Source organism: Cucumis melo, chromosome 3, assembly GCF_025177605.1.
Source record: "Cucumis melo cultivar AY chromosome 3, USDA_Cmelo_AY_1.0, whole genome shotgun sequence".
Classification (NCBI taxonomy): domain Eukaryota; kingdom Viridiplantae; phylum Streptophyta; class Magnoliopsida; order Cucurbitales; family Cucurbitaceae; genus Cucumis; species Cucumis melo.
The window spans coordinates 30707672-30731926 of record NC_066859.1 but is presented as its reverse complement, the minus strand read 5'-3'; the positions used below and the strand labels follow the sequence as shown (position 1 = coordinate 30731926).

At 35.7% G+C, this 24255-nt stretch overlaps 4 protein-coding genes and 1 non-coding gene across 7 annotated transcripts; 3 read left to right on the top strand and 2 right to left on the bottom strand.

Annotated features, from left to right (window-relative positions):
* Window positions 1-18: 18 nt before the first annotated feature.
* LOC103487718 (glutamate--glyoxylate aminotransferase 2) lies at window positions 19-4067 on the top strand. Its single transcript, XM_008446145.3, has 13 exons — window positions 19-530; window positions 622-687; window positions 798-915; window positions 1306-1387; window positions 1520-1607; window positions 1681-1839; window positions 2186-2359; window positions 2449-2580; window positions 2764-2829; window positions 2959-3023; window positions 3171-3262; window positions 3487-3643; window positions 3764-4067. Exons 1-13 carry the CDS (start codon window positions 414-416, stop codon window positions 3867-3869), a joined length of 1422 nt encoding a protein of 473 aa, XP_008444367.2. The 5' UTR covers window positions 19-413; the 3' UTR covers window positions 3870-4067.
* Window positions 4068-5943: 1876 nt separating this feature from the next.
* Window positions 5944-8364, top strand: LOC103487719 (F-box protein At1g70590). Of its 2 annotated transcripts, none has more exons than XM_008446146.3 (4): window positions 5944-6950; window positions 7289-7422; window positions 7674-7856; window positions 7966-8364. In XM_008446146.3, exons 1-4 carry the CDS (start codon window positions 6311-6313, stop codon window positions 8131-8133), a joined length of 1125 nt encoding a protein of 374 aa, XP_008444368.1. In that variant the 5' UTR covers window positions 5944-6310; the 3' UTR covers window positions 8134-8364. The 2 variants fall into 2 exon arrangements, with proteins under 2 accessions (XP_008444368.1, XP_008444369.1); XM_008446147.3 differs by having other exon boundaries at window positions 5950-6950; window positions 7971-8364.
* A 1131-nt stretch (window positions 8365-9495) lies between these two features.
* LOC103487720 (ARM REPEAT PROTEIN INTERACTING WITH ABF2) lies at window positions 9496-11713 on the bottom strand. Its single transcript, XM_008446148.3, has one exon. The coding sequence runs from the start codon at window positions 11486-11488 to the stop codon at window positions 9668-9670; it is 1821 nt and encodes a 606-aa protein (XP_008444370.1). The 5' UTR covers window positions 11489-11713; the 3' UTR covers window positions 9496-9667.
* A 341-nt stretch (window positions 11714-12054) lies between these two features.
* Window positions 12055-12128, bottom strand: TRNAN-GUU (transfer RNA asparagine (anticodon GUU)). Its single transcript has one exon. It is a non-coding gene; the product is annotated as a tRNA-Asn (tRNA).
* Window positions 12129-16066: 3938 nt separating this feature from the next.
* On the top strand, window positions 16067-17814 carry LOC107990717 (uncharacterized). 2 transcript variants are annotated; one of them, XR_007819537.1, is made up of 4 exons: window positions 16144-16491; window positions 16610-17138; window positions 17498-17563; window positions 17646-17814. XR_007819537.1 is itself a non-coding variant. In XM_051082483.1 (2 exons), exons 1-2 carry the CDS (start codon window positions 16320-16322, stop codon window positions 17005-17007), a joined length of 570 nt encoding a protein of 189 aa, XP_050938440.1. In that variant the 5' UTR covers window positions 16067-16319; the 3' UTR covers window positions 17008-17215. The 2 variants fall into 2 exon arrangements, 1 of the variants encoding a protein (XP_050938440.1); XM_051082483.1 differs by lacking the exons at window positions 17498-17563; window positions 17646-17814 and having other exon boundaries at window positions 16067-16491; window positions 16610-17215.
* Window positions 17815-24255: the final 6441 nt, after the last annotated feature.

The window sequence follows — 24255 nt, the reverse complement described above, 5'->3', positions numbered from 1 at the left end:
GGCCGCTTTGGATTGGAAACAAGTTCGGCGTTTCAGTGCGGGATGAGTTTGTTGCAGCATCATCACACTAACGACAACTCAATTCTCATATCTGCTTACCAGGTTTCCTTTGTCCATTGTGTTGCCCAGTTCCTCACAAGTATTAAGGGAAAGTTCTGCACAAAATCCTCCGCCAACAAGACCATATGGTCACTTTTCCATTTTTCTTTTTTTGACAAAATACTGACGTCCAAAAACGAGGAGCTGATTAGTGTCCACATTTTACATCAGGACTGTATGTCCCAAATCGACGAGTGGCTCGAGTTGTTGAAAAACCAAGAGGATGAGTAAAGAATTCCTCCATTGAAGCTTTTCTTTATTGTTGAACTCGTAGAAGAAGAAGAAGAAAACTGAGAGTTTTTGAGTATCTGAAAATGGGTCTGAAACCATTAGATTATGAGTCTATAAATGAGAACATGAAGAAGGTAGAGTATGCAGTTAGAGGAGAATTGTATCTTCGAGCATCCGAGCTTCAGAAAGAAGGAAAAAAGGTTTCCGTTCCTAATTTATTTTTTCTTCAAATTCCTTCTAGTCCCATATGGGCATCGGTGGTATCTCTGTTTTCACTCTTACAATTTCCAGATTATCTTTACAAATGTTGGGAATCCTCACGCTCTTGGCCAAAAGCCTTTGACCTTTCCTCGTCAGGTTCACTTCAACTTCCCTCTTCGGTGGTGATTTTCATCCTAACTGCTATTAAATGACTCTTAAGTTGCTTAGCATGAGCTTTTTGTTTGATACGTGTTATTCTTGCCCAGGTGATTGCTCTTTGCCAAGCGCCATTTCTTCTAGACGATCCCAATGTAGGACAATTATTCCCTCCTGATGCAATTGTCAGGGCCAAACATTATCTTTCAATGATTGGGGGTGGTTTAGGTATGCATGTGTTAGTTTGTACGACAGAATTTATTCATTCAATGAAACAATTTCTACACAAGCCCTTTTTTACAGCCTCTGATGTTCTGCCGATCATATATTATTTATCTTTTATCGTGCCCATATTGTTATAGTTCTATCAACAAAAATATAGTAGATACCCACGGCTTTCTTGACCATTTGATGTTTATTACTCCGTTATCGCTCCTAGATTAGTATATCATCTTGAAGTTCTTGTGCTATCTGGGAACCCATTGCTTGTATTCGACTTATCATCACCCTCCTAAAAGTACCAGTTGAGTTCGAAATTATTCAATTACGGTGCCAAAGCAAAGAGTTCAGGCATGCCATCCAATGACCAAATAATTAATGACTGAGCTACTCTTTCAGGTGCTTACAGTGATTCCCGAGGAAATCCAGGAGTAAGGAAGGAGGTGGCAGAGTTCATAGAAAGGCGTGATGGCTATCCGAGGTATGACCAGGCTAGCTAAAAATTTAAGAAGTTATGGATTTTTCCCGACCCCAGTATTGGCTTGATGACAAGCCAATAAATTTCAACATTTGTGTTCAAGTGAAAGCTCACTACAACATGTTTAAATGACAGTGATCCAGAACTGATATATCTCACAGATGGGGCCAGCAAAGGTGTGATGCAAATACTGAATACTATAATCCGTGGTGAAGGTGATGGGGTAATGCATCTTCTTTGATCCTTTCAAATTATTTATCCATTGTATGTTGCCTTACTTTTCTTTCTCTTTCCAGATTCTTGTTCCAGTCCCTCAGTATCCACTTTACTCTGCAACAATTGCTCTGTTTGGTGGTTCCTTGGTTCCATATTATTTAGATGAGAGCTCCAACTGGGGTCTTGATGTCAATGACCTTCGTCAGTCAGTTGCACGAGCTCGCTCTCAGGGAATCACGGTTGACATATCTCTCTTTAATACTTTTTGATAATCAAGAATTGTGCTTAATGTTGGGAGTTGGTATTTTGTATTTAGAATGAGATAGGCGACAGTGATACCTTTATTGCACCCTCTGACGAGTGTGTATCTGGGTTTTTAATCACAACAATGCAAAAACTAAGATTTCTTTTTTTGCTTCTTTAATTATTGTTCCTCAAATATATACTTTTCTCATATATATTGTTACACTATCCCATTCATTACAATATATTTGGATAGTTTTATTTTTACTGTGAGATAATTCTATGTAATTGTCTTCTTTATGTTCACGACCTAATCACTCTTACATTCTGTCAAACAACCAGGTCAGAGTAATGGTAATCATAAACCCCGGTAACCCAACTGGTCAATGCCTTAGTGAAGCAAATTTAAGAGAAATATTGAACTTCTGTTTTCAAGAAAATCTAGCATTACTTGGTGATGAAGTTTATCAGCAAAACATCTATCAGGATGAAAGACCTTTCATTAGTTCTAAAAAGGTTCGGTGACAATGCCATTAGAACATACCAAACACGTTCCTCTCTACTTGTCTATTTGTATTAAGTAGCTTGTACTATAAAATTGGAAGGTATTAATGGATATGGGGCCTCCCATCAGCAAGGAACTTCAGCTCATATCATTCCACACTGTGTCAAAGGGATATTGGGGAGAGTGTGGACAACGTGGTGGATACTTTGAGATGACAAACATTCCTCCTCAGGTCCTCTCTTATAGTTTAGTTATTGAATTTTCTTTGTACCCATGTAGTACCTCAACGTTCTTCCATCTTTGGTTCTGTCACACTCTGAAGGCAGATCCTCTCCCTTGTTTAACTTCTTTTCTTTTTGTGATGTATAAACGAAGTCATCCAATTTTTTCTGCTTATGTGCTTTTAATGATGCAGACAGTGGATGAGATATACAAGATTGCATCAATATCTCTCAGTCCAAATGTTCCTGCACAAGTGTTTGTAAGACATGCACTGACTCCTTTTTTAGTACTTTTCGTTATGTTTGAGAGACAACGAGTGGAATCTGGGGTCTGGACATGAATTCATCTTAGTATCTTTTTAGTAAAATGTCTCCTTTTGTCAATGCAGATGGGACTCATGGTCAATCCCCCCAAACCTGGTGATGTATCCTATGAGCAATATCATCGTGAAAGGTATGCGTCAGCCGAACTTCTTTGGAACTTGTTGGACTATGGTTTTTGAAAATTTGTCCATTTGTATTTCTGGTAATATCTTTAAAAAAGAGGTTATGTTAAAAGGCAAATGATACTAATAATCAAATGTGAACCATGAGAATGTAGCAAAGGGATCCTTGAATCACTTAGGAGAAGGGCAAGGATTATGACAGATGGTTTTAACAGCTGCAAAAATGTAGTCTGCAACTTCACTGAAGGTAAAAAATTTGCCTGTTGTTTAATAATTAGAAACTACCTTGTGGTTAGCTGGGCTTCAGCTATTTTTTGTAGCCCCATGTGATTGGATCACATGGTGCCACATGTCAAACTGATGTTTCTTATTGTGGTTGAATTGAGCTGCAAAAGAAATGGTTGTAAACAAGCTGCACAACGAAGTATAAGTATTACCTATAAATATATAACAAAAAAATTGGGGGTTTAGGTGCCATGTATTCATTCCCTCAAATCCAGTTGCCTCCTAAAGCAATAGAGACGGCAAAAAGAGCAGGAAAAGAAGCTGACGTCTTCTACTGTCTTAAGCTTTTGGAAGCCACTGGAATCTCCACCGTCCCAGGCTCGGGATTTGGACAGAAAGAAGGGTAATCTCTCTAAATTTGGACATCATTTTAATCAATCTCTGTGTGTTCCCTTGAAACTGAATTGGTGGCAGTTGTTTTGACGGCGAGAGGAATAGATGTTATATTCTTTTTATTTTGCAGGGTCTTCCATTTGCGAACAACCATATTACCGCCAGAGGAGGAGATGCCAGGGATCATGGCTAGTTTTAGAAAGTTCAATGATGAGTTCATGGAACAATATGCATAGAGGAACATCGTCAGCAACTGTTTTTGCAAACCTATATCCCGTGGTTTCCTTTCAATAAAATTTGCTCATCTATGTAATTTAACTACTCTGTTGGTGTGAGCCAACGATAACTTTTCTAGAATGTAGTCTAGGAACAAAAGTAACATTTGAGTACTACGGGGGTTCACGAAATAAAGGGAGTGTCAAATAATTAGTAAATTCACGTATCATGATCATGATCATGATCATGAATGCGTTAGGTGTTTGGATTTATGCATCCTAATTGAGACTCCCCCTTAAGGGTAGGGCGGTGTTTAAATTAAATTTTAAAATCCAGCAAAATTAATAAGTAACGTTGGCACCGCCAAACTAAAGTTAAAGAATCCACCATATTCTCTCTCCTAATAATAATAACAATGGGCATGGGGGGGGGGGGGGGGGGGGGGTTGAGACTTGAGAGTGAGAGTGGTATTTAAATCCGGTCTGCTTATGTCACGAGTTATTTGGAGTGTGTGTTTTAAAGATGAGGGTAGGGAGTATCTACTCTCTCCTATCTAGTCTGAGCGAATAGGGGAATCAGAATTCAGGATTTGATGTTCTATTCAATTACGCACAACCAATGGATCCACTGTACTCTTTTCACTCTCCCTCATTTATTAAACCCATTCTTTTCCACACCCTCTTCTTAGCTTCAACATTCCTCCGCCTCCCTCCCTCTTTCATTCTTACTTGCTGCTTCCAACTCTTTCTTTCGTCATGATGGTGATTTCCGAAGACGAGCGCTGTTTGTTTCTGAAAATGAAGCCAAAGGTGGCGGATCGGACGGAGATGGATCTGGAGGAACAACCAACTACTCCAACCAGTGAAGAGTTTAGAATTGGCCGGCGAGTGCATAATTATTTGACATGCCCTCCACCGCCGAGGAAGCCTAAATCACTCCCCGGCCCCATCACCATGAGTCGTACTACTCTACTCCACAATAATAATAATGTCGCCAAATACTTCACTACTTACTCGGAACTCCACGCCGCCTTCTTCGCCTCCACTTCATCATTTCCCTCTACCTAACAAAATCATTCTTCTTTTTACCCAACGCTGATGTCCTAAAATATATCAAATCTCCACAGCTACTACATTTTGTCCTAAAATATATAAAATCTCCACAGCTACTACCTTCTGTATTGCATTGATCGTTAAACCACTCTCTACCAACTGTTTGTGTAGTAATAGTAATACATACTGATCAATAGAAAAGAAAAAAAAAATCACTTGTCAAGCGAGCATAAGTTAGCTGTTCCCTGTTAAAGAAGTTGGATTATTTTGTAGTGCTTTTTATTGTAGTTCTTCTTCCCTGTCTGAAGAGGTTGGTGAGTAGGACTTTATTATGCCCTATTTCTGGGTTTAGAAATTCTAGACCTTCATTTTCTAAGACAAATTTCTATCTTAAAACTTTCATGTTTTTGTTTAATAGATTCTTGGACTTGAAGTATAGAAATTTTAGATACAAATTCCTCTAATTATTGGCGAATATATCCCTTAGCATATACAATTGAGTGTGAACTAGCTAAAGACCGAACAAATGGCTCACTGATTCGATTTGGATTTTATAATTATTCAAACAAAACCCCAACTACGGCTTCATAATTTCGTTCCTAACCAACCCCACACCGCCACCTTCCGTCTATCGTGTCATTGCTCCTCATCCTCTTCACCGATCGTTTACGTAACATTCATCAATATCCACGATCCGACCGCTCAACGTTGGGCTCCCGCCGCCCCCTTTTGTGATAACGGCCCCGGTAATTCACATTTTGAAGTTTCCAGAATCGAGGGAAATCTCACACAAGCTTTGAGGTTCGGCGTTTAACAAAAAAAAAATTATTTTCAATTAATTGAAAACTGGAAGCAATGAATTGGGCTGGATTGAAACCATTGGATGTGGGCTTTTTGTATCGGACCAGCCTATACCAGGCCCATCATTATTCTTTTGGGCTTGTACTTGAAATACCATTTGGTTACTTTTGATTAAGCTTTTCAATTTTGAAATGATGAAGATTTCATTTCATAAAAAGAGCCACATATAATATTTAGAACAATAATAAATCTAAAATATTGATTATTGTTTGGAAGGAAATAGGATAGGAAGGGTGTGGGTATGGGGTTAGAGCGATGATTAAAATGAAAAGAAGAAAGGGTGGATCGGAGCACGGGAGGAGGAGATGGAAGAATCAAGATTACAGTTAAGAGCTGGGAGACAGAGGAAAACCGGTGGTTGGTAATTGGAATTTGATAAAATTATTTGGAGGACTACAATTCCAATTTGGGCAATTTGGAGTCAAAAAAAGCATTTCTTTGTCTACCACCAAACCGCCGCTATCCTTGTCGCTTTCTTTACTCTTCTCTTCTCTTCTGCCGTAGGCCTAGACGACGACGACGACGACGACTTGGACTGAACAATAACTATGTGGCAAAGAACTTGGCCACATCGCTCCGATGCCTCTCCTTTCTCTTCCTTTTCTCTCTCCAAACTCAAAGGCAAAGCTGCGATTCACGTGGACGATCACCACCACGCCGACCCCGACGAAGAAGACGTTGATGCTCATCACTTCTCTCGCCACACCCTTTCCAATTCCAAGTCCACTAACTTCACCCACACGGTCCACCCCTCTCCATCTACCTCTTCCTCCTCTCAAACGCCTTTCTGGGTGCGACCCTCCTCATTACCTTCCCACGATTTCTCTGCCTTGCCTTACGACGTTCTCATCAAAATCGCCGCCTCTTTCAATCTCCCTAATCTACGTGCTGCGTCTTTTGTTTGTAAGGCTTGGTTCGAGGCCTTCAGACCTTTGAGGGAGGCTATGCTATTTCTCCGATGGGGAAAGCGCTTTAAGCATGGCCGAGGTGGGGTTCGACCCAATTCTGACAAGGCTCTTAATTCCTTTCTTAAGGGTGCCGCTCGTGGCTCCACCCTTGCTATGGTTGATGCCGGACTTCTCTACTGGGAGATGGGCAACAAATACGAGGCTATTGCCTTGTACCAGAAGGCTGCCGACCTAGGCGATCCTTCTGCCAAGTGCAATTTAGGAATCTCCTTTTTGCATGGTATGTATAATCAATCTTATTCCACTTCATTCTCCCTATTATGTTTCAATCTTTTGCTAAAATCACGCTTAGTCACTGGAGGGTCAGCGATTTGTATTATTTCAGCACATCCATCTTTTGTTGTAAGTAAATGGGGAGCAATATTTACATTAGTTGCTCCCGGCCTTCGACTACTGCAATGTTTAATTCTGTACATTTCCCCTGGTGTTTGTTTTGATAATCTGTGAATTCTTTATTACTTTGCAAGTAGATAACTGATTGAATGGTGCTGGCAGTGATATGTAGACCAAATTCATTGCTTTCAACCTTTCGATAATCTCGTTCCATCGATTGTGCAGCAAAACCGCCAAATCCAACTGAAGCTGTAAAATGGTTGCGACAAGCATCCATGGTTGGCAACGTTCGAGCTCAATACCAACTTGCTCTGTGTCTACAGCAGGGTAATGGGGTGGATCGGAATGTACAGGAAGCTGTATGTTATTTTTCCCCTTCCTATCTATTTTGCTTACGAGGGAGAATTATGTTTATGTTTAGGGTTAGTGTTTGAATTAGTTGCCCTTTAATCCCTTTGTATTGCTGTGTATTCTTTCGACCTGGCCAACTTTTATTAACGTTCCTCTTATTTCTTTCAGATTGTTAACTAGTCATTCATCAGTTTGCAGTGGAAGTTAAATTTTTATTTCTTTTTGCCTCTCTTTCTCATTTTCCCTTTTCATGAAAAAGGCTAGGTGGTTTTTCAAAGCCGCTGAAGGGGGATATGTGCGTGCCATGTACAATCTTTCTCTGTGCTATTCTTGCGGTGAAGGCTTGGTACACAACCATCAGCAGGCTAAGAAGTGGATGAAGCGGGCAGCTGATCGTGGTCATAGTAAAGCTCAATTTGAGCATGGACTCCATCTCTTTTCTGTACGTTTCTTCCCAACCCGCCCCCAACGTTTCATTAATCAAATTGTTCAAATTGAGATTTTTTGGAATATAGAAATCGATGTGGGTACTGATCTAAGTTCTTGGGCAGGAAAGAGACATGATGAAAGCTGTAGTCTACTTGGAACTTGCAACTCGTTCTGGTGAAAGAGCTGCTGGTCATGTCAAGAGTGTAATTCTCCAACAACTTTCACAAAGTTCACGGGATCGTGTCATGTCTGTTGCCGATAACTGGCGTCCATTGCCTTCGTCTCATTGACGTCAATTTTTTCGCATACAAATGAAGTAACCTTTTTACAAAATGTACACTGGGTGCTTTTTGTTGTAGTCATTGCATCCAAAAATACTAATAGCCATTCACTAGGAAAGTTGCCTTAATACTTGTAATTTGCTCGTTCCACTTATTAGATGGTTGTTTATGTCTTTTTCTCATTCAGAAAATTAGATTGTTCCTTCTTATTTTGGCCTTATTTAGAGAATTCTTTAATAATGATTGTCTTCTAAAGCACCTTCCCTTCTTCCAAATAACATTACTTCCTAGTTTGCAAGTTTCAGTGGGTTTAGGTTCTGCTGAATATGATTCGTTCGTATGTAATTGTAATACTTGTGGTCTATTTGTATTTCCATTCCCGTTCCTCTGTGGTTAGTACTTTATCATGTTATTCAAGGGATTATGTATGGCGGATCTTTGGCCAGAATATACCTCTCCGATTAAGGGATTTGATATCTTCTTTGTAGGTTGAAGATTCAAATCCCGACCATCACAATTGTAATGTTATATATATATACATAGAGAGGAAAACAATGTTTAAGTAAAGATGTCCACTGGATGATGACTGTTCATCATAGGGAAACATGTTTTGAATATTAATTATGTCTTTGTGTTTGTTGGCCAGATTTTCATGGTTATACAATCCCTTAACTACGAATATCATCAATATTTGTAGGATGTGGCCATGATTAAGGCAGAGGTGAATACAAGGCTCAAGAATAGGAGTCATCTAAATACAAGTTCTATATTCATCGAACTACGATCTTCATACGTGTTTATAAATTACCAATTATAAGCACTCCCTTAATCCGGACCGACATATGTAATGAGAAACATACAACTCATATATTCCCATGAGTAATAAATTTCTATATGATTACGCATTCTAACTTAATTGGGAGTTACGTTTAACCTTCAAGTAAACAATTTATGATGTTTTTAAGAAGTTGAAAGAATGAAATATTAAATTAATACGAATCAAACTGACATGTACAGTCAATCAGAATATACTCCATGGGTCATTCTGAATCTCAGAGTAAATGTAGATAATTTTTTACACTAACGTCGGATTGTAAACGTTGTGTTATGGAGGCTGCCGAGTATGTAGACATAATATACCAAATTCAGAATTACATCTCGAAGGAAATTAGCATAAACAAGTGTGGTTGAAACAATTTTGAAACATAGGTCTGATTTTTATTATTTTTTTATTTTTTATTTTTTGTCTTTATACAGACGCATTCAACTCTATTTTCCGATATCCTGCAGAATCAGAAGGCAGTAACATTCAAACAGAAACATGAGAAACCACAAAAACCAATTAAAGGCAGGCAAGGCAACACCGTAAGATAGAAGAAAAAAGGTATTCCACTATGTAATTTTTTTTTTTAATTATTCATTCATGTCAACTCAACCACATTGGAAGTTAAAAATGTATAAGCTTTATTTACACAACTCTACCTAAAATTTTGTTCAGAGGATATCTATATGCCATAGCCATACCCCCTTTCTCACCGATATTTTAAGGCAACCCCAAGTGTAAATTAGAATGGATTCCCATTCCTGCATGATAGAGATTGAGGTGACTAATTGCCTTTCCCACCAACTCTTTCAACTCTGGGTGTAGGGTAATCATGGTGCGATCCGCCCCTTCCAGTACTGTCAAAACCCTGGCCTGATCCACAATCTCACTGTTCCCTGCATGAAGTGCAAGATAACACAACAGAATCACTCCATACATTTGACTCTTCTCATTCTCCCTTAGTAACTTCAGTACGAGTGGCACTCCATTAAACTCTATTACTGTCCTCGAATGCTCCATGCACAGAAAATTCTCTGGACAAACAAACTTCCCCAACGAAATGGCAGCTTCTGCAGCCACATCTACATGCCTACTCCCGAGTTTCACAACCAAAGGACCAATCACTCGTGTCTCTCTCGCGGGAAATGTCCTAGCCAGTGATCCTATGGATCTTATGGCAGGAATTTGCAGAGCTGGGTTGTCCAAATCATTTATCAATCTCAACATCTGATCCACCACAGCCTTGGCAGCAGGAGAATTTGTCTTGAACGCTGCACGCCTCAAGTCCGCATTGGATTCTGCCGCAGCTGTTATCTCCATTATACACATCAGACAATTCATCTGCAATTCCCCTTCTTCTTTCTCCACCATTTTTGCCATACAAAGCAATCCTTTTGTTTCACAAATTCTCCTACTATTCGACACGCTCCCTTTTGCAAGCAACCACAAAGCCTCAGCACAAGTTATTTTCAGCTTATGCTTTACTTCAGGTCTCTCATTTCCCCTCTCTTTCCGGGAGTTCCCTGCCCCACTACCCCCTTCCATATTGCTCAAAGCATTTTTCTTCGCATTCGGGTTTTGTTCCATTATTTTATCTAGTGTCTTCTTCTCGAGGTTCCTATTGATCTGAACAATGGAATGAATGCTTTGCCTACACGTATCATCCATAAAAGTCTCAAATGATAACAGAGTAACGACGAGGGGTCTAATCACGTTCTCTCGTGCAAAATCTTCTTGAGCTAGGGGATCATGCATTGTCATCCTCGCCACCAAACTTGCCGCTTGTGTCTGCACCAGCATCGGCGAATTTGCAAGAGCCTGCACTATAATCGGAACTCCGTGTTCTTGAACAATAGTCCTCACTCTGTTCGTATCATTTGCAAGCGTATTAAGTGCCTTGATGGCCGCAATTTTAGCCTCCGGCGAGGGGCCTTCCTTCAAAAGCTTGAGAAGAGGAGGAATTCCTCCTTCCTCAACAATAATATTTTTGTTTCTCTCATTATCAGCGGCAAGCGAAGCGAGTTCGTTGGTACCTTCGATACGATCCGGCAATTGACCCATCTGAATCGAGGCAATGGAAGACCAAACCCAAGCAATAATGGGGTCATTGCTAGCAATTGGGGGAAGCGAAAGCACGATACCGCCACCATTGCATTCGAAAATAGTGAGAAGCCATTTCATATCCCCAACCGAAGCGTCTAGAAGGTTGAATAGTTTACGAAAATCGGTAACGCTGGTGATGGACATAACGCGGCGAAGCGCACTCTGGTGCTTGCATTTGCGTACTAGGGTTAGGGCACGTTCGAGATTCTTAGAAACCTCGGCAACAACCCGGCGGATGGGACGCTCATAGATGGCGGGAGTTCCGGTGGCGAATCGAACCGCGATTCGGAGCATTTGGGCGAGGCGATCCACTTGCTTGGCCACTTCAGCACACTCAATTTTGAAGGAGTGGGCTTCGTGGACGGCGGAGCGAAGACGGTCAGAGAGTAGAATAGGGTGGGAGAGTAGGTCTTCAATCCGTTTATCGTCGGAATCCATTAAGATACGCTAAGTCCGTATTGAATAAGGGATTGGTTGGGAGAGAGAGAGAGAGAGAGAGAGAGATGATGGATTTTGCAATAAAAGTGTTGGAACCGAGTGAGAATAAGAAGAATATAATAAATAAGAAAGAAGAGGGGAGTATGGAATTTTGGTGTGTGTTTCGTACCACTCGGCACTCAGAATTTTGGTATTTCAGGCAGGGGATGGGAGTGTGTGTGTGTATGTGTCAGTGTGTATTGTAATAATAAATGGGCTGATTGGGCCTGGAAGCGCCTGAGTGAAGTGGCAAACAATCTCTAATCTAATCTAATCTAAAAACAAACACACTTTATTCATTATTACCTTACTATTTATTACTCATCAGGTATAATACTAATTCCCTTCCTTCAAGGAAGTAACTTGGTGAAACAAGTAAATCAAATTACATACGTACAGATTTGGATTGAAACTCAACGGAACCTCCAAGTTTCCGTTTCTGTTGAGTTAAGTTTAATTAATTCCTCACTGGCTATTTCTTCAATATCAAAAAAAAAAAAAAAAAAAAAAGAAAAAGAAAATCAATTCGCTAGAAGGAGGGCTTGAACCTCCGACCTTGTGGTTAACAGCCACACGCTCTAACCAACTGAGCTATTCCAGCTGCTTTTATATACATATATACAATTATTGATCTCTTACTTTAACATGTGTTTCTTCACACATTGAGTCCGTGCTAGCGGGTCCAAGAAAGATTCCATTGCCTTTTACATTCCTTATTTACAGTGTTACGCATGATCTAAAAAATTATAAGAAACTTGAAAGAAGTGAAGGAATTAAGGTAACACCATGCAGCAGCTATTTTTCTAACGTCCAAAAAGAAGAATGATGTTCAAACTCTACAACAAAAGACATGGGAAAGGGAAAGGCAATGGACCACAATCCAACAACGAAACTTTTTTTTATTCAAAATTAGTTTGCATGCATGCAGTGCAGTTCATGGATTGTTTCCGTCTATACAGTCCAAGAACCAAAAGCCATGAGACAAATCCAAAATAGACCCCAACTGGAAAAGTTTTCTTATTTGTTATTATCTTGACCAGGTGCAAGAGATTTGAACCACCATAACAAATTACTTTGGTCCTCTTTTAGACGACTTCTAAATTGCTAGGGTGGTGTTATTTAGGGGTGGCGTGGCGCTATGTAAGTAAAATCAGGATATATAGCCAACCTTAACTTAAAAGGGTTTGAACAAGTTTATTAATTTATTTGAATTAAATAATGTGAGATGATAAATCTAAATCCATTGTGTGTCAGACAGACAAACAAAGCTAAGCTAAGCAAAGCAAACCAATAAGGATCATGAAGGATTAACATATACTTACGCTTGTGTGTCGTTCATAAGATAAATCTTTCTTTTAAAAAAATGTGGAATTGACATTGGAATGTACGCTATATATAATTGGTGAACCTCGTTTCCATCACCACAGCTTTGTCGCCTTATTTTATAAGAAGATGATCATCATCACAAGAAACGGGGCACCATCATCGGGGATTCAGTATTATCATTCAATTCAGCAGTAATATGTTAAGGAGTTGTTTGCCATATTTAGGGTCACCCGATTGTGTTAACAACGTCGTCAATGATGAATCCAAAAGCAGAGAATTGGAGGAAGCTGCAGCTAGGCATCATGGCCACAACAACAACAACAACAATCAGAATAATTCACCTTCTTCATTCGTATCCTCCATTAATTCCAAGCACATTTTCGTGAGAGTTGTCCATGCCGGTGGCAAAGTAGACCATTATCCCAATGCTGTTCTCGCCGCTAAAATCCTTCAAACCCTCCCCGGCAAATGGCTCACTCACCCTCAAGTATTCAAGCAACCACATCAGTCCATCATTTACCCTCAAGAATATCTTCTTCCTGGCCACAAATACTACGTAATTCCTCTTTCGACAATTGACAAGCTCATGAAAAAGCATAGTAACAACAACACCGCCGCCATTAGATTCATAATCCCCCCAAATAATACTATTGGTATCAACCAACAAATCAACACCGCCGATTCCGAAGCTAATATAGATCACGACGGCCATACTCAAGAATCCATGGATCAAGAGGATTTTTCCTTCTATTCTGCAAGAGAATTTTATGCCAACAAAAACAAACGCTCTTCCTCGTCTGCTATGAATGGATCTGACCGAGGTTCGAGGAAGCCTCGGAATTTGGTGCCATTGGCCAAAGCAAAGCCAAAAGCAAAGCCAAAGCCAAAGCCAAAGCCCTGCTCTGCCAATGCCTGGGAACCTGGCCTTACTTCTATACAAGAGCTTTCTCCATGACACTCCCACAATTTCTGATCTTCTTCTCTAATTATTCCTTTAACAAATCTTACTAAGCTTGCGATAATTAATAAGCTTTTCAGGCAATTCCATTTATCTCTTCATCGTCTACCTAGTACTGTACTGTACACACAGAATTAATAATATATATTATCCTCTGTAATTTTGGTTTTCCTATGAGGATTTCCATTTAATTTACCTCTACAATAAAGATCAAATAAGATTGAGTTTACGTTTTTAATTCTTATGTCCAATGTTTATCAGTACAGATCCAAATAAGATGAAATTCAAAACTCACGAATAAGAATATCTTTTAGTTGAATAAATACAGGTAGGGCCACTTAGGTTGAAGTTATAGTACAAGGTATATTTATAAAGTATCTTAATCATCTAAATAATGTACATTTTAGAGAAATCGAACCTAGTTTTAACTCACTAACTTAGAAGCAACACCTCCCAAATCCCTCCCACACCCTACATGTTCAACTCAAAAAAGAAAGGGTTGATTACAATTTAAATTTTCGCACACTCTATATTATGTTATTTACTTTTAGTTACTTCTTTTTAAATTAAATATATCTTTAATTTTCTGGTTAAAATTAAATTAGTATTAGTTAGAAACCAACATAAATGAGAAGAAAGCTAAGAACTTGGAAAGGGGGATAGCAAGTAAAAGGGTTTTCTTAAAAAGAAAGAATCAACGTAACTAACAATAGGCAGCGAGAGAGAGACAAAGAAAAACAAAGTGATAGGAGCTTGACTTGAAAGTGGAAAATATCCGATTGTTCTAAAAAGTGATGATAAGTTAGAATAGATTTGTTAAAAATATCTTGACGATAAAAATTGGAAAAGAAGAAAAGGGTATATGAGAAGATAAGAGAGACAATTCAATGTTTTTTTCTTTAACAAAGAAAAGGCATTAGAAAAGCTTGAATGGAAGTTGGGTATCAAAATCAAAGTAATTAAGTAGGGAAAGTGCAACCAAATTCTGGATAAGAAGAAAAAAGGGCGATGATGATATGTCGTCTTCCTTTCTTTCTTTATTTTTTTTTTATTTTTTTTTTGATGAAATATATGAAAACTACGTGCTTTTTGGAATCTCCCCTCCCGATGGGTTTCTCTTTTCTTGGTTTTGTTTAGAGTGATCCAGAAATGCACATGGCAGCAACATAGGGGACCCCAACCACTTGATCATGCACCCATCACATTGTTACGTACCCAAAAGCGTAATTAAAACCCTAATTAACTAGATCATTTTGTTATAGGACTCATTTGTTAAACAGATAAATAATCATATATAGTAGACACTTCCTCCTTAGCTTGGTTATACTGTAACAACAATCTCTGCTTATATATATTCGTTAAGGAACCTGGTTGTTTAGGGAACAAGAGGTTTCGCCCCCTCCACCACCCCACAAAAATATCACCCTTTCATTAATAAATGTTGGTAATTGATGGGATTGAGACCTTAAAGGGGTATACCCAATCATATGTCTCCGCGTGCTACAACCATTTCAAAGTCCCAATCCAATCCACCCTCCTCAATACAATATGAAAAAGAAAAAGGAAAAAAAAAAAGGGAAAGGAAAGGCTTATATGTGAATAGGACCCGTCGTGATGACAGCCGACGTGTAGGTGGGCACCATCCCATAACTGTTGCCGATGTTGATGCGGAACACCTCCTCTTTCAACTATGAATGAATATCCCCTCCTCTTTTTCTTTTCTTTTCTTTTCTTTTATATATATATATATATATATATATATATATATTATTTAATAGTATGGGTTTAACTAAACTAAATATGATGGTATGCATGAAAGTTACATATATATCAGAAAATAAAATCTCTGGATCAAAATTGATGCACATGATATGGTTATGGTATCTCATCTTCCTTTTCTTTTTACTTGGCTCCTCTCCCTCCACCCTCTTTTCTCTTGTCCAGACAGTATTACGCACCATTTTACTGCTTTTATTTTTAATCACAATTCACCAAACACACATTAATTTTTATTCGGATTTCCTTTTTATCTTATCTTTTTTTTTTTTTTTTTTTACTTAATAAAAAAAAATGAACGGATAATATTAAGAAGCAAAATTAGAAAGCAAATGCGACACAGTATTATTGTCTTTGTCACACCCACAAAAATATTGATGTTATCGTAAACTGGAATGTCGCATCAAAGTTAATTTGGTTAATAGGTATATATGGGTGGGGAGACGGACGTGGAACAATTTGAGCGGCTTGCTTATATTTCATAAATTGGGTTTAAATTAATTAATTAAGGTTTAAGGTCGAGATGAGGGAGATACATAATTTCACAAAAATAGAAACAATTGTATTATAAATAAGGGAAAGCGTGTTCGATGGATTGGGTTGAGGAAGAAGAAGCAAGGGCAAGGGCAAGGGCAAGAGCAAGTGGGTAACCCAAACGCCACAAACCCTCTCCTCTCTTATCTTCAATTTGAATACTCAAAAACAATTTTATCGGTGATACGACGACGACACATGGGCAGACCTCCCCTCCACCGCAACGCACTCACCTTCAGACCTACTCCCACCATCAAGTTCCTCTGCAGCTACGGCGGCAAGATCCTCCCTCGTTATCCCGACGGCAAACTCCGTTATCACGGTGGCGAAACTCGCCTTCTTTCTGTCAACCGCTCCATTTCCTTCTCTGGTAACCGCTTTCTACCCTCCCACTACCATTCTATCCCCCCCCCCCCCCCCCACCCCATTCATTAGATTTGATTTTTTTTTTTTTTTTAACTCTCAAATTTCTGCGTGCTTTACAACAGAACTGCTGTTGAAGTTCGGGGAGCTCTGCGGAACCTCAATTTCTGTGACCTTCCGTTGCCAGTTGCCTAGAGAAGACCTCGATGCTCTAGTTTCCGTTACCTCCGATGAAGATCTCGCGAATCTCATCGAGGAATACGATCGAGCGGCTTCCCCTTCCTCGTCGTTGAAGATCAGAGCGTTCCTTTCGCCTCCCAAATATGGCAAAAGAATATCGCCTCCTTCTTCAATGACTTCCTTCTCCTCCTCGGTGGCTCACCGTTGTTTTCGTCGGATGTCACCACCAAATGCTTCCTACTTGGAGAGATCTGCATCTTCGGTTCCTTTTGGTGTATATAATATTCAGGGAAGTTGTGCTTCTAGTCACATGTTCCTTCACAGTGGTAACAGCTGGGAATAACACCAACTCTTCCAACAGAAGAACAACCGGATTTGTCAAACCCAATACCAAACCACTTGAGCTATACATATTATTTACAAAAAAAAAGAGAATTAAAATTAGAAGTACTCAAAAAGAGATGCCAATACAATGTAATTGCCTTGTATATTGCTGCTTTTCTAATTTGATTGCGTTTCCATTTAATGAATTTTTAGTTCAATTTGGGTAATGGATTCCAACTGAATGCTGTGGTGAGTTGAGTTGGTTTCGTGCGTCTTGAATCTTCCAGCAAATTTGCTTTTTGTAACAATTTCCCCCGCCGTCTTTAAACCTACTTTCTTATGAGCAAAAGTGCGACTTTTTTTCTAGCATGCTGTCGGTTTTGTGTAACTGGGGAAGAAACAAATAAACATCTTTCCAATTTCCAAAATTCTTTCTGTACTCATTCAAAGTTTATTCTCTGTTTGTAATTGAGCCTTTTTTTTCTTTTCTTTTCTTTTCTTTTCTCCAGGACTTTCGGCACCAAAAGATTTTCAAGGTTGGACTCGGAGATTAAAGCTGCGGTAGAGACCAATGAGTAAGCTTCCTTAATTAAATGCAGTCTCTGAAACAGTAATTTAATCTTAATTACATCTAAACCATGTTTTGTTTGTTATTAGTTTTTCTTAAGTCATTGCTGCGGCTGGAGAAGCTGAAACACACAAGAGAGGGTCCATATCCCATGGTGGGGTGATAGCTTTTTGGAATCTTAATCAACTGGACATGGTATATCAGTATCTGAAATAAATTTATTCAAGATTTGAAATAAAATCATCCAACCAGACAAAATGGAGAATGAATGCGGGTGGTGCATGTGCATGGGATCAAAGTAGAATTTAATTAATTGCAATCTTTTAAAACGCAGACGAACAAGAATAAATTAATAAATAAATAAATAATAGATATTTGAATGGGATGAAGGGTTTGGGTTTGGCTTCCACACAAATGGGGATTTCTGTTGGAAAGAGACATGCATGGCCTCTCTGTGTCTACACCAAGCCAGAAAATAAACACAAAACTAATCCAAACAGTAAAGGGAAATATAAACCAAAATCAATCTATATTTGGATTCAGTCCTTCCTTAACATCACAAAAATGAAACACACTTGTAATTTTTATAAGGACTTCTTCTCTTCACATTTTACTAATCCACGTTGTTATAGTTATCAAACCACACAAAAAAGTAGTATACAAATATATATTACGACATGAAGCAACAAAAACAAGTAACTTAAAGGTACTTGCACTATGATATGGAGATTAAATAATGTAAAGAAAACTGAACTCGGGATCTATAAATCCAACAAAGTTCTCTAATTAAAATGAAGGATCATCTGGAGAGACAAGGAAGGGGATGTTAAGTTGTGGAGATGTGTAAGACCATTATATCATATAGCCCAGCCCAACTAGGACGATGGGTTTTGTATGTATGTTAGGATGGTGGAGCCAAATCTAAGCCTACAAATATTGAAGATTCATCACATAACATAAATGCATAGACGGGAATTTATTAATTTATGAGATAAATGGGTGGAGGAAGTCATGCATTCATGATTAGAACATACATTTACATGTATGATTTTGACCATTCACGAATATATTTACACGAGGATAAGAAAAATCCAAACTCGTTAACCCATATCTTTATATTTCAGTATCATCCTCTTTCTTCTTCTCTCTATTATTTCTTATTTTATGATTTATTACTTACTACCTACTTGGTTTTAAGTTAATACAAGTAGTGAGTAATCCAACTCATGATAAAAAAAAAAAAAAAAAGGAAAAAAGGGTAAGTTTGGGTATCTTTTTAAATAGTCTTTCATCATCGAAAAATTTGTGACTTTTTAAATCATAATGACTAAATTATAAAAAAGTATATATATAGGATTAAATCGTTTCTAAAACCATTTTATTAGTTTTATATATATAATTTCTTTCCTTATTGTTGTTCTTTTACATTATTTTTTAGACAAAATCACAAATAGATCATAGATCCTTGGAATATCTCAAATAGATTAACACTTTGTTAACATCCTCAATCTATACCCAAACCAGAACCATCTTATTCATCTAAAAAGTACTTGAGAAAAGTACAAAGTCAATTCTGAGAGTTTGAGATAACCTACAGCAAACAACAAACAAAATAGGATAAGAAATAAAAAGTAGGGGGACACATTTTCAAAATATTCATTTTGGTTCACATCTACTTTTATTTTATTTCGAGTTCATTTTGATTTAGTTTCAAAATTTGATGTATGTATAAATTTTAAAATTGGATGAGATTTGGTATAAATTGTGATTTGTGAATGTGGTGTGTTTCTCTCTTAAATTAAATGTCATTATTTCTTCCAGGCTATGAATTTTGGGAAGTCTTCAACGCGTCTTTTGCTCTATAAGATCAATAGGCGATGTAGACTATTTTCAAATTCTCCATTTTCCAATATTCATTTTTTTAAAAAAAATAATAATAATGCTATTTAGATAATTATCGTAAAAATAAGATTGTTGTAAATGTATCGTAAAAAATAGGTGGCCAAGTCATGTATAACTCCTATACAATTAAATTAAGTGGTGCCCAGTTATACAACTTGACATCAAATTTTCATTCTCAAATGAAAATATTTCCATCTCGTTCAAAATTTAAGTTGCAAATTAAATTGTAGGATAATATTAGATTTCAAACTTACAATTTTTATTCTTATTTTTATTTCAAAAACTCTTTATTTTTTTTACGTTATTTTCAACTTAAACCCTTGTTTTGTATATTTTGTATGGCTACTCTATTTTATCATTAGTTTGAGAGAAAAAAAACATTATTTTTGAAATGTATATTTTGATTTATTTCGATTCATCCTATAAGAACTATTATAGTTTAGTTTATTTTACTATATTTAAAAATAAAATTTGTATTTATTATTAATATTTTTATAGATGCGTTATATTTTTTTTCTTGAAAAACAAATGTAACATTTAAAATCAAATTAAACCACGTGTAAAGAAAAAAAAAAGGATTTAGCAAAAATAAAGATACTTTAGACTCAAATTAGCTTTATTCGAATTCTCTTAATTTTGACGTCAAAGCTTTTATTTGAGTTTAATCGTGTTGCATGAAAGATTAAGGATTAATTAAAGCTACAATAATTTTAGTTCTTACTTTTTCTATTTCTTTTATCTTTTACAATTTAGTCGGTACGTTTTTTTACTTTTAATTATGTGCTTGAATGATTTTTAATTTTAAAATCATGCTTTATCACAAAAATGCTATATATATACATTCATCGAACGTCAAAATTATTCATTCTAATACATATCAAATCGTGATAGATTCTATGTTCAAGACGAATATGACCCTGAATTTAATTACATTTTTGTGTATAGATGACGAATAGATTAATGATATATGTCTCAAATTGAGAGCTACCGTTTAGAATTAAGAATTTTTTTTATTAAATATAAAAGACAAATATTAGAAAAACGCACTAATATAAAAATCATAATAACTCGAAATTAGGAATCATTTTTAGGTTGAGAGCAGCCCTAATTATCAATTAGTGCTAACTAAAAGAATATAAATCTTGAAACTAAGTCATCACACGGTAAAATGATCAATCCATGCACAACACAAAGTCCATTGCGTCAGTCCAAGTCCATGGCCTAAACAAGCTGCAGGTTAATTAGTATGCCAACTGATTTGCAAATTTGCGATCCCCATAAAATGGATTCGATTAGGTTGAATTGGTCAAGCTTGAATCAAGTGTAAAAACTGGATATATATATATATATATATATTATATACAAAGAGTTGGAGAATATAGAAGTGAGGCAATAATTATTAAATTGAATTAAAAGGAAAGGAAAATGAATGGAGACAGATAGGAGAGTGGGGGGTGTTTAAAGAGAAAGAAATTGGGTAGTATTGAGAATTTGGTGTTGGGATGTTCCCATTTATTTCAGATTTTATTAAACATAAATATTATTAATATAAGAAAAAAGATATAAAGGGAAAATATTAAATGCAGTAATGGTTATATAAATAAAAATGTAATTAATTATTAAATGTAACATTGAATAAAATTAAAAGGGAGGAAAGAGAAGAATTAAAAGCAATAGATAAAAGGTGGTAGGAGTAGGACCAAGTTGGTGGATTGCCATTGCATGGGGATTCATCAATAATACATCGCCACCTCCAATCTCCATTACTACTATTTACAATTCCCTAAATATATCTTCGTACCCTTTGTCGTTCTCCAACCCTAAACCTTTTATTTTTAAGTTATTGCTCCCTATCTCATCAAATACATTTTTTTATATACTTCAAATGAATTTTTTAAATATCTAAAAGGAAGTTTTTGCATGTGTGAGAATTCAATGTTTGCATTATTATTATTAAAGGAAAATATTCATACACGGGTTCCATAATTATATACTGGATTGGATATGCAGAAAGGGCATTTAAAGGCATACAAGATTCATATCACTTTCTTTTTAACTTCAACATATATAACATATCTCTCTCTCTCTCTCTCTCTCTCTCTCTCTCTCTCTCTCTATATATATATATATATATATATATATATATATATATATATTATGTACTTTATTTGTTGCACCCTGTAGCTGTAGGCTACCATAAATCCTTTTTTTCTTTTCTTTTCTTTTTCTCTGCAAACCAAAAATCTCCATTTTATATAATATAACACCTGATTCCTTCCAAGGAGACAATGCTTCAGCTTTTCCCCTGCATTCTACACTTTAACAAATGTACTTTCTAGCAACTTACATATATATATATATATAAAAGAAATAAGAATAACGAATTATTTATCTTTTTAAGTCATACAAATCAAAGTTTGTGAAAATATGAAGGTTGGTCTCTTCTAATTGTTTTGTAAAATATGCAATTCTCTGGCGCACACATATATATAGTTAGATTTGGAGGTTGAAAATTAGATTAGATTGATATATTGTAGTTAATTTTTCTAACGGGGAAGGAATTGGACTAGTGACCATAATTTAAAAGATGTAATATAATATCCACCACACACACACACATTTAATAATTCTAATTGAATTCAGACACAAACATTTAATTTGAAACATTATGTTGTATCTAAAAGGAATGACAAACAAATGCCATACCAATTATAAGTGGATATCTATAATATCTTTAAAAGATTTCATCTTTTAAAAAAACAAATCATAAAAATAACTATATGGTTCTTATATTTCATCCAACCATGTGTTGGTAAATTGGTCTTGTTGCATTTATTTTAGCTTTACATTTAACTTATTGTTATACAATAATACGAAGAAGAACCTTAATAGAGTGTTAAGTAAACATTTATAATTAGTTTAATTTTACTTGTTAAAGAATTAACTTTCACAGTTATTTATAAACCCATCCAATCTATAATTAGTTTATCAATCAAAATACATAAAAATAAATAAATTAAATTCTCAAAACTGACTCTTAGCTTTTTATATTTTTTTTCAATTATCCTCTATATATTCACAATGGTATAGGGTGATAATGCACCTCCTCCTTTGGACATATAAGTCCATACGCGACCAACTTTTAATTGTCTGTTTTCTTAGTACAAATGATGGGTGAAAGTGGAGGATTTTGAACTATATATATCTCTTAATCATGAGTTATTTTATTTGAACTAAGCTCTTGATAATTTTGGATTATTTTGTTATACTCCTTTACATTTTATTTTATTTTATTTTATTTTTTGAGGTAGGTTAGTTATATTTAAAAGAAAGATTTGGTAATATGTTATATGTTGTTGAGACTAAATAATAGAATTCTTTCCTTTTATTTCCTTTTAAATAAGTATATGGTATGATTAAAATTATTAAAATTAAATAAATTTAAAATAGGTACATTTTTTAATATATATTATAGGATTTGTTTATTGTCCAAAATGCAAACTCAGTCTTTATAATTTTAATAAAATTTTAAATTAATTTTGATTATTCGTTCCAAAGTTAATTTTATAGAAAAAAATGCACTGCATAGTAATATTTTTCTTTTGTTGGAAAGTTCATAGAGAAGTCAATTTTCTTTTTCATAAAAAGATTATGAAAAATAATTAATAGAGACTAAATTTGAGAGCTTTGTTTTAAAGTATAAATATTATATTTTGATACTCTGAAAATTATATGGATTGAAATAGATGAATTTAAATTTTAAAATTTAAAATAGTAAGGAATATTAATAATTGAAAAAAATTAATTAGATTGCATTATTGTGAGTAGGATTAATAATGAATACTTTCTTTTAGAAAAACTTTTGAGTAGAGGTATAATTAATACTTATACGTACTAACATTTCATTAGGAAGGTGGCCAAATTAGATTATAACGTTTCGTAGCTTTACTAATAACTTTTTGCGTACCTATTGATTTTTCATTAATAATGGTCATTGATCAGATCTAAAAGGTTGTAAATAGGCCATCTCATACACATATATACAGACATCACATGACCAAAACCATCAACTTATAGGACGGGTTTATATATATTCTTTTTCTATACTTAAAATTTTTTGTTTTGTTTTGCATTGATACTGCCTTTCCTTGGCAATTTTTATAATTGCTTCATCTTTTTCACTGAGAAGTGAAAATATCCTTGCCCTTAGCATCATACTTTAATTTAATTGTTATTTATTACTTACTATTATTGTTATTATTCTGCATAAAGGTGTAATTCAATTTAGTAATTGGGAATCCATATATATATATATATATATATGTATACATGATTGTACGTACAGTCATTTAATTCATATTTACCACCCATTATGCATAAAATACATAATTCAAAATAATATTGGTACGTATATATATATAAAAGAAAAAGAAATCTACGAAAATATATATACCTTTATTTATATGTAATGAGAAGTTAATACCGCCAACCTCTATAATTCCAATAATTGTTTCCTTTGTTTGGATGAAGAAACGAGTGCATTATTGAATTAAATACACAATAATTTGCAACTGTGAAAAAGGTGGCAATTGTAATTAAATTTTACAATGAATTTGGCCAACTATTATATGACTTCCTACTGATCTACAAGGAAAAGATATACCCAAAAATATTATTCAATCCGTAGGAATTTATAATACAAAATTCAACCTTAAAATTCAAACATCTCTCTGTTTTGTAATAATTATGAATTAAACAAATATATAATAGTATAATTACTTTGGTTTAGAGTTATTA